General features: G+C 33.2%; 1 protein-coding gene across 1 annotated transcript in view; it reads left to right on the top strand.

Annotated features, from left to right (window-relative positions):
• Positions 1-10,713, top strand: part of LOC108373591 (myb-like protein H) — a gene marked incomplete at its 3' end in the record, with an annotated part of 22,089 nt that extends 11,376 nt beyond the window's left edge. Inside the window, exon 2 of the mRNA XM_017629503.1 lies at positions 10,149-10,713. Within this exon, the coding sequence (XP_017484992.1) occupies positions 10,149-10,713 (565 nt within the window). The remainder of the gene's footprint in view (positions 1-10,148) is intronic.
• Positions 10,714-10,948: the final 235 nt, after the last annotated feature.

The following is a 10,948-nucleotide window of genomic DNA, read 5'->3' on the forward strand; positions in this document are numbered from 1 at the left end:
CTTTGGCGTTGCGTTGGCGTTGGCGTCGCTTCAACAACTGACTATGAACACATGAATCCAAATGTAGCCGTCCTCATAGCCAAAATTCGACAATGCTCACGCCAACACAAAGCAAGAAGATGGCCAAATCTCAACTTTTCGCGTGTGTCGCTCGTCAGCTGTTGGAAATAAATAAAATTATGTGAAATATTTTTCCTTTTCAATCAAATGCGGGCAAGAAATGTCGTTTTTAATGCAATTATTGATATGAAATATTAATTTATCTGTCGTTAGTATGTTAATTTAGTGGCCCAAGCATTCGCTGCCAAGCGTTCATTGTAGCAAGCATACTTTTGAATTGCGTTCTGTCAAACCAACGCCAAAGCCAACGCGAAAGTTCTATGTGGACCGGCCTTAAGAGTTGGGGTCTCTCGCGAAAATTCATACTCTGGCTCTTTAACAGTATAGTTAAGCCTACGCACTAAAGACGCTCACTATTTAGGTAGGCATATAGCAGACTTCGGTCATTGGTATTAGTAGTGCACTGCGGGGCAGTCTCACTCTGACGCTTAGTTTCATGGCGAACACAATACCTTTTGACATTGCAGGCATCACCGGCTGCAATCAGGCTCAGGGAAAACATTCAAAGCAAGCTCAGTGTATTGACATTTTAAAACTCGTTAAGGTTTTATTTTCTTCGTTGATTGGACATCTATGTAAAAGCTCCAGGCAGCTTTTTCTCTAACCACATTTCATCGAGGGATGACTTGGCTAGTGAACTTTTTTCATTGATATGTTGCAGCTTGATAGAAGGGATTCGGATGGGATCTTATGCCATGAGTTGTACATCAAGTGCCAGCTTTCTGATAGCCAAGCGGCAATCAACACGCTGAGTTCGCTGAAAACGCGTTCAAAATTGGTCAAGGAGTGTCCGGCCTTCCCCTCAGTTGGGTCAAGATATTTTCTTATTAGCCTTGAAAGAAGGTCCCAATGGTATTGTGGGAAACTGTATTACTGTAAGGATATCCCTGAAACTGTAGCCATTGACCCATTGTGGTTCCATCTTGGACAGTTGGGCTTTTCATGAATCATAGAATATGTGCAATTGAACGGTCATTGGAGGCAGGCCACGGAGCTCTTCACGCAATTTTGGTGGATGTCGGTGGGACTAAAAATCACATCCAATGTCTGCTGCCGCAGTTGTCTAAAGATGCTAAAGTACAACCGCTTCAACAAAAAAAAAATTAAAATAAATAAACTTAATTTAATTATTAAATAATGCAGTTATAATGATTGCTGCAACAAATCGCACTCACCTTTTGTTGCCAGCTGACACGCTTGCTGCTAATTAAGCTCAACGCTCGAAGCAGCATCCATCGATTTTCACACAACAAAGCGGGTTGCAACTTAATTTTCCTGTTTTAAATAATAATCATAAACATTTCCCAGTTTTCGTAGCACCCAACGCCTTTCTCTTTGCTGCTCCACTTCAACCGCCACTCGTTTCAACCTCGACCAGACACGTCATTAATGTTAATTAACCAAATAAGCAACTTGTTGCCCTACTTAAGCGCGCGTACAGCAGCCAACCAGTTAAGCTAACCAACCAACCGAGAGCAGTACAAAAGCCAACATTTCCACTTGCTTTGCCGAGCGAACGAGCAAGCTTGGGAGCGAAAAAAAAAGATTGAAGCCTTACAAGCTACACAATATTGCTGATGGACAGGAGTGGTTTATGGAAGGGGGAGGAGTGGATGGGGGTGAGGTATGAGGGCAGTAAGAGTTGAAAAGCCACCCTCGCCATCCTCACATAAAAGTGCTTTGTGGCTTTCTGTGCAAAACCCCAGTGGCTGATATGACCTCTCCCGGCTCTTTAAAACTACCACACTGTTAGCGAAGAGCCACGAGCCATGTTGCTATTGTGTAATTTTTTACATTCTACAACATTAATTAAACAAAAGCTGTATTTTTTTGTTCTGCAAGCATGTTGTTGAGTACAAAGTTGTATGTAGCTTTGTTTTTTGCCTTGCGCTAAAAGTTGTCAAGCTAACCTATTTAAGTGCCCCTGTCAACTCGGCTATTGAGCTGGGGCATCATGTTAGCCAATTGGCTGTATATCTGCTGAAGTTGTGGCGTATTACTTTGGCGTAGTAATTAAATTGAATTTTTTTGCTGCTTGGCGAAATGTTTTAAATTCTTTCCCCTGCTACTGTGAAGGAATAAAAGAGAATGGAAAATTTTAAGAACAGAATTACCCACATACATATTTCCACCTACTTTTTTTAATTCTAACCTCGTACGTTTTTATTCATTGGAGTTTAATTAAAGGTTTTCATTATTTTTATTGTGCCGAAATAAATTTTTTGGAAAATTTCTGAAAAAAAAATTAAAATTCACTCCTAAAGTGTTTTCGACTGACTCCAGTAATTCGCACAAAATAAAATATCCTTGTTTTTTAACTATATTTACTTATATATTTTGTTAATTTTTAAATTAAATATTTTTTTCCATTATTATTTGGTTTTTTATTCCGTTTGATTTTTCATTTTATATTTTGTTTTGATTACTTATTTTATTTCTTTACTTTTATTATTTTTTATTATATTCATTTCCTTTGTGGTATATTATATTTTATTTTTTCTTATTTCCTCTTTTCATTTATTACTTTATTTTATAAACTATTTTAATTTTCGTTTTTTTTACTTTATTTTAATTTTTCTTTGTTTTGTATTTATACATACATTTTTTTAGTTTTTAATTACTTTTTAAAAATTATTAATTTATTACAATTTAAATTTTTCTTTATTTTTACAATTTTACTGTGTTTTATTTTTCTATTTTATTTATTTTTTTTTTAATTTGATTTTTTGTAATTTTATATTTTTTTATTTAATTCTATTTTAATTATTCTCTAATTCTCGTTTGTTTTTGTTTTTATTTATATTTCATTTTTTTGTATTAATTTCATATTGGGTTCTTCCATGTAAAAGAGGAAAAATACTTAAATGCCTTAATTATCCCTATTTCAGTAATAACCTCTTGCGAAATGATTACATCTCATTAGTCTGTTGAAAAATATTAAAAGAATAAAAGGCTGTAATTTTTATATATCGACACTTTTACTTCATATACATATAATTACTTTACACCAGTCACAAGGAGATGTCTCACCATTAACAACTTTAAATATTTTTATATTTCTATGGAGATTATACCAGCCTAATTTTTAATGAAAACGAAAGCGTATAGTATATGTTTAAAAACTCAAAAAAATGTCCTTCAAAATAAAGTGTTTTGGCAAAAATTAGTCTTTGAGTGCACGTTCATTCTTATAAGAGTTACAAAGAACTTGAAAAAGTTTGGCATATTTTTATGGAATTTTATGCATTTGTTATCTACCTAATGTTAATAAATATCTTTCTCTGTTGCATAAGTTCTGACGACATAGATATAATTCACAATTGATCACATTCTGGAGTAAAATGGCCCACCATTCACAATGGAATGGCCCATTTATTTATTTTCCTGCAATAAATCCTCTCAGGATTTGGATGAAAGTTGAAGAAGATGGAAGTTGAAGAGATTGAAGGTCTAGGTGACATGAATATACGTGCAGTATGACGTAGGGTTGCCTATTTACACGGAACTTAAATTTTAAGGAAACGTCATACATGCCTTTCTTTAAAGTGTTGTATCTTGGAAACCCTTTAACGAAACTTAATGAAAAAAAAGTATTTCTTCCGTCTTGTTATGGGCTTTAATTGTACATTTTTCACATTAATGTGCAACGTATAAAAAAACAAAAAAAAAAATAAGTAAAAATTTTTTTATTTTTATTTTTTTTTTGATTATAGCATTTTTTAAATTTTTATTTTTGCATAAAAACTATGTCTATAATGTACCCAAATGGGCGTAATGGGCTACTTATGTGTTTGGATCGTCTAACGCTCGAGTAATATGATTAATAGACATTGAAATTTTATGAAATTGAAAACCCCTTCAAGGAAATGGCAGAATTGAACTTTGATGCAAATGGGAAATCTGTTTGCGACGTGATTGGAGAAAAATTTAAGAGACTAGCAGCTAGAGCAAGTCTTCAACTCCTGAAGTTACAACAAATTCGTGCACCCGAAGCCCTCTACCAATGGGGTGCTGTATGTTTCCAATGAGATCCCTGTAAAAAATAACTGCAACTAGCTTTACAGAGGAATTTATTTCGACTATGACTAGGTGCCAATTACTTTAATCCCATTTTAAGCTAGTTCAAATTGTAATAAAAACGTGTTATTGATTTTCTTTTAAACTATAATTTTATTACTCATTAGGTTTATTTTTTTACACGCCTTTCCTTTTTCTTGTTTTAATAAAAGGACTAACCTTGAAGCTATCATTGGACGTCTAAACATGTAAACATGTATTTTTATGTGCATATATTTTTGGTAGTTGGTGAACTACATCTTCCTTTGTACCATAAAAATTTTTCTACTTACATGAAACATTATTTTACTACGTTCCAAATGTACCTAAAATAATGTGATTATACCGAATGTACGTTCAAATTTAAGAAGCTGAAGAGTTGGTACAATTCAACCTAGTTTTACATCACTATTTCGCACGCTTTGTTTAAATATTCAAAACAGTAGCGTGAGTTGGTTTGTACCTACATATATTTAAAATGTTTAATTGTCTTTATATATATATTTTACTTCCTTTATGGTTATGTTTTAATATGTTTTTTATATCATTGTTTTGTGACAGATATCTAATAAACGAATTGCCCCTGAAGGTGCTAAAAAGTATTAGCGAAACTTTGGGCTAGAAAAATGGAATAACTTAGTTTCATTCGCATCTTTAAACTCAGATCAGACGAGCCCATTAGTATAAAAATTAAATAAATGAAGAACTGATCGGAATATACATACATTAAATTAATTATTATTTTCTTATATATTATTATTTTTATTTTATTTAATGTATTTTACTTTATTCTATTCAAATCTTTATAAATATTTGATTTTATTTTATTTTATATTTTCGTAATTCTCAACCCGAAATGTTTTATTTACAAGCATTTTGCACTTAACATTAATTTAAATTACTGTATTTTTTTGTAATACGTACATGCTCCAATTAATTCTTTAGAAATATGTGTTTGAATTTTTCCCTAAAAAAATCATTTAAAATTCCACTCATAATCTATCATAAACCATCTCCAGCATTTCTTTTTTCTTTTTGGATTCTTAAGGCAATACTACTTTATCCCGCAAGCTTCCTAAGGCCATGCAAAGAAAAAATAATCGCCCTGCACATAATGCTGCCTTCCATTAAAACGAGTCATGTGTAAGATTTTCATGCCAGCAAATTGCAAAATTCAATTTTCCACCACACACCTACATACATACATACAGTATCGATCATATCAATAGCATCGCCATTTCAAAGTGATATTATTTCCCACTTATGTTTATTTATTTATTTTTACCAATTTTCAATTAAAATCGGAGACGTGAACCGGATGAAAACTTTGGTCGGTTCGTCAAAGCGGTTTTTTAGTCTTTGAACCGGGGTTCCGGTTCGGTTCAACGGCTCGGAAATCAAAAAAATAAATAAATAACACGAAAGTTTAAGTGTCAAGTGTCAAGTACAACAACGCGCAAGGTTAAGTGTCTAGTGTCAAATGGGATGGGTTGCCTTCACATTTGTGGGTAATCTTATATATTGAAAATTGGTTAAAATGAACCTTTAAACCATTATAAAAAGTGGTTCGGTTTTCGCTTTGGATCAAAGATTTGGGGAAACTTTCGGTTCGGTTCAGTGAATTAATAGAAAGAAGCGGATGCCCGATTCAAAATCGGTTCACGTCCCTGAATTAATTCTCTAACAAAAGCCATGTAAACCCAGGTTTAAAACTTTGTAGAAAACTATAAAAAACTCAACAAAATTTCATCCAAATTTCAAACTTTTTTCTCAGAAGTGTTAGAATTTTTTTGAGTATAGAGTTTTATATTTATAGTCCATTCAATTTTTGTGTAATGAAGTGTTAGAATTTTTTGAGTATACAGTTGTATAGTCTATTCAATTTTAGTATAATAAGTGTCAAGTAGCTAATAGTATATTTGATTTTTTAAGTTTTTTTGGTCGCATTTGGTTCAATATAACGAATAAGCCCAATTTATTTTGATATGGAAGAAAACCGCAACACCTTCGCCAAAAAATTGTAAAAAATCAAAGGTAATTTTTAGCCACTTCAAACTTGCGCATTATTGATTGAGTTATAAAACTGTTTGCTCAAAAAAATTCTAACACTTCTGAAAAAAAAAAATTCGAAATTTTGATGAAAATTTTTTTATTTTGTTTTTTGATTTCTACAAAGTTTTAAATTTGGGTTAATGTGAGTTTTGTCAAAGAATGTATTTTAATTAAAACTTCTTAAAAATAATTGTCGCAAACAATACCATTTGAAAATGGGGGTGCTATAAATATGGCCGTAACTGTATATGTGCGTATGTATGCATAAATACTTTTAAATGTTTATATGTGTTTATATAAACTGTTAAATATGTATTGTTGTTTTTTATTGTGCTAGAAAATATTTATTTTTATACACGCTTTCATGTTATCAACACAATAATGAAAATTTTCCAAAGGTGCCCTTAACACATTGTTAACCACTCAAGTGTGAAAACTTTGGAAACTAAAAAGAACTGGTGCTTAAAAAATTTGTTCCACAAAGAAGAGGTAAATATGTACATGCGTGTGTATTGCTGCGTGATTTAATTCAATAAATAAAAATTGTCAAATTACATGTGTTCTACATTCGAAGGCCTTAAGAATTATACTTTTAACTTAGGCAAAGAAAGGGCTTGTAAAATATTTTAATTGTTGTAGAATAGATCCAAAATAAATGTTATTAAACGTGCTTTAATAGGTGAATACTATTACTTACCTTATGGCACTTTCTTTTCTACAAAAAAGCTTGCCTTTCCATTGACCTCTCCTTAGTATCTGTACGTAGAGGGCACTGCCATTAGAAATTTTGATCGAAGGCCAGGTCAGTGAAAAATGCCTCGACCAGTTTGTAAATGTTGTTTGGGTCGAATGCAGGCTTATTTGTAAATACATATAACCTTGATCCAACAACAGTCAAACAATTTTTCGCTGACCTGGCCTTCGATCGGCAATAATTTGACCTTTAATGTAGAACTCTTTCGGGATCATTTTCGACATTCTCTAACTTCTAATAACGCTCCATTCAATTCCAAACTCAACTTTTAATATCAGTATATGTACCTACATACATACATATCGCCCCTTTACGCGAAATTATTGTATGTAGCAGAAACATAATTTTACAGGAGAGCTTTTTTCTAGTTTTTCAAAATTTTACAATTTTTATATTTTTTTTTTTGTACTACGTACAAAATACTTTTGTATGGCACATACGATTATTTCGCCCACAAGATAAAATATATATACAGTAAATTTTTTCCGTAATTATAGGGGCTTCAGCTACAATATTTTACCAACTGATGCTTTGTGGGGTGCAGAAAAAATTTGCATCAAAAAGTCAATAACGAAAAAATGTCACACACGATAATTTCGCGCAAAGGGGTCGATATAATGCGGGTTGTTTACAGGCCAGGGCTTCTAATTTCTCCTTTCTAGAATTTAGAAAAATTACACAAATTGTCATCTAAATTTTGAATTTATTAGTCCGAATTTTTAGAAAAATTCTGGGTATACAGGTACATCGGTTATGTAATTCTAGTAAAATAACTGAAAGTTTTCGCGTTCATTTTTAATAATTATTTTTTTTTTTTGTTGGTGGCTGCACATTTTTGCACATTTTACTATGCTAAAAGTGAATTTCTTGTAAAATAAATTGCGCAAGACCATTTACCATCAAAATTAAAAAAATAAAGCTGGTTTTTATAGATTGCACTTTTTACATGAAAAACAAAAATATCAAAAGTTACCGGCAAAAATAAAAATCGTTAAAAATCAACGCAATTTAAAACTTGCAATTTTGTTTACTAGAATTACCTTCATATTCAGAATTTTTCTAAAAATTCAGACCAACAAGTATAAAATTTAGATGAAAATTTGTTTAATTTTTTTAAATTCTGTATGAAGTTTGAAAGTTTGACTTTGGTCGTTTTAGTTAAAGCATATCCCATATTTTATAAAAAAAAAAAACAACAAAAAATTTGAGCTTGAAAAACATTGCAAATATTTAACAAATATCACCATGCATTCACTATTGATCGCCAGTGTATGTGTAAAAGAAAAAATATTCAAGTACCATTAAAGCAGCTGATAAATTTAAATCTATCTTTTATAAATTGAGCAAACACAACACATCAAATAATCATGCCAATAAAAGGCTAATGCCGCAGATTGCATGCAACAAAATTAATTACTAGAAATGCGAGTAACCACTGGATTGACCGATTAAAGGGTACAATCAAATTAGACAAATCGCAGGTGAAAGCAAAATGAACTGAAAAGCGTTTAATGAGCTGAAAACATGCAAAAGTTAAACCGACAGAGATACCTATAGAGAAAAACAGAAAAACACAAATTCATAGCTCCACGCGAACACAATACTAACGATTGTGGCAATGTTCACTTGTTGAATATTTAATACAACTATAGTAGATGTGGTGATCTGATTACGTTAAGTGATATTTTGACCAGTTTTGATTATTTTTCTTTTGTTTATTTAATGTTTATACTTCTTTTATAAAAGTCTAAGGCATTACATAAATAGCACCTCATAAATCCACATTTCAAACTTCATACAAAAATTATAAAAATTTGACAAACTTTAGCATTTGAACATTTTATTCAGAATTCAGCTGACCACAAGGGATGTATTACACATAATTAAACGGAGTCTTTTTAGAATTGTAGAACACTAACTTTATTAGATATGCAGACAATTTTATGTTATTAGTGTTTGAATATAGTTTAGGGGATGTGGGCGACAACTCTGGCTGGGATGTAGCATATTGTGGAAGTCCAATATTCGAACACTTCTTCAAACAATGGCAGTCATATAGGTTTCCGGTTTGTTCGCTTAAACCAATGACTTGACGTTACCCAGAGAAAATAGCCTTCAGACATATCGGTGGCGAATCACTTGCCCCATTTCGAGAAATAATGCTTTCACCAAATGAAGAAATCATTAATCAATAAGTCAATTGTTTGATGCGCTGAATGGCACGTGGCACTGTCCTGTTTAAAAAATATGTAGACATATTATGTCTTCAGTTAACTTTCCATTCAATCGGACACGAAATAATCGACAATCGCAGTTCTATACTGCTCGGTTATGATGGTAATGTTCTCACCGTTCCCAACGAATCCTATGCCCCTTAAATCCCGTCAAACAAAAGACATATCTAAGCTTTATGTGCCGGTGTAAAGTCTTAGCAAAAGATCCACTGTTCTCCATTAAAGAGGGTGAGCGGTATTGGGAAGGTCTGTAAACATTTTTCGGGCGGTGCGGGACCAAAATACTTTCCCGACACGAACAGCAAAGCAAAACAAAATAATCGGAAGATGTCAGATCTTTCATTATGTTTTTTTATTATTTAAAATTTATTTGAAAGAAATGTGAATTTTTTCTTAGTAATAGATTTCGGGATCCGCTGTACAATTTTGAAAAACATCGGGATGGGCCGGTCCTGGACTTAAAAATTTAAATTCGAGATGGTCGGGATCAGAACTAAATATTTAGTACCGTAACCATCTCTAATATGCACATATGTTTTGTTATTCATCAATATATTTCGAGTTAACAATAGTCGATAACGTTTGCAGCACTCGTCAAATTTGCAACCTCTTTTTATTTTGCATCGACGTAACCAGCTTCCAAATTTGTTATTTTTGTTGCGTTCGAAAGGAAAAGGGCCAAAATCTTTAAATATCGTAAAAATTTTGTTAAACTGCCTAGTTTTTATTGAAAAATATAAATTTGTAGTTTCGGTTTACATTTTAAGCACAAAATCGTTTGCATGTCTTCTTGTCTTAACCTAAGCACGTATGTACTACATCCACTGACACGAAAATCGATTAAGCCACCCATTACTAGCCTCTAAATTTTAATCATAAATTGTAACTCCTTTCTAATCACCGTCTTCTTCATTTTCTCTTCCTTCTCGCAGGACATCCGATTCCAGCCAGCAATTGACAACATCGGCAGTGCCGCCAGCAACGACACAAAATCAATTAAAGTCCATAACAGCGAGCAGCGGCGGGGCATCAACAGCAGGCGTAAGTGCAGGGACAGCATGCAACAGCACGAACAACAACAACAACAATAATAATAATACCAACAACAATAACAACTGTAATAGCAGTAATAATGCCAGTAATCGACGTCTGCCATTCTGTGGTTTAGATTCCATTAAAGGAAGTGACAGCAATGGACATGGCGATGGTTGCGGTGGCTTGAGTGGTGGTGCCACCAATTTATGTTTCGATTTGCAAGGTGGCTGTACAAGCAGCAGTGTCGCTGCTGGCTTAGGGACGGTAAATGCTGTTGCTGGACTCGGTCACTTGGATGCTGGTGGCGGCGGTATTGGCGCTGGTCAACACGATAACATATCAGAGCAATTTCATTCGTTGGATGCGGCAGATAGCAGCTGTTGCGGTGATGGGCAATTCGAGGATGATATGCAAGCTTTGCTGCCGAAATGCAAGCGACTCTCGGGAGATGAACTCAGTCAGGTGAGTTGTATGTATGTGAAGGGAATAGCGTATTTAAGAAGGAGGATTGTGCGAATGTTAAGCGATATATGTGTGTATATTAGGGTGGTCCTTAAAAAATTAAATTAAGGATTTTTTACAGTCTCACGCCCTCAATCGGTAATACCACGGTCACAGATATCGCATATAAATTTTGGTTCCGATTGGAGACGGTTAAGGCGTGTCGCACAGGAGACAAAAAACAGACTCCTCTATA

Source organism: Rhagoletis zephyria, unplaced genomic scaffold (assembly GCF_001687245.7).
Source record: "Rhagoletis zephyria isolate East Lansing unplaced genomic scaffold, Rhagoletis_zephyria_1.1 Rzeph_scaffold_06843, whole genome shotgun sequence".
Lineage (NCBI taxonomy): Eukaryota > Metazoa > Arthropoda > Insecta > Diptera > Tephritidae > Rhagoletis > Rhagoletis zephyria.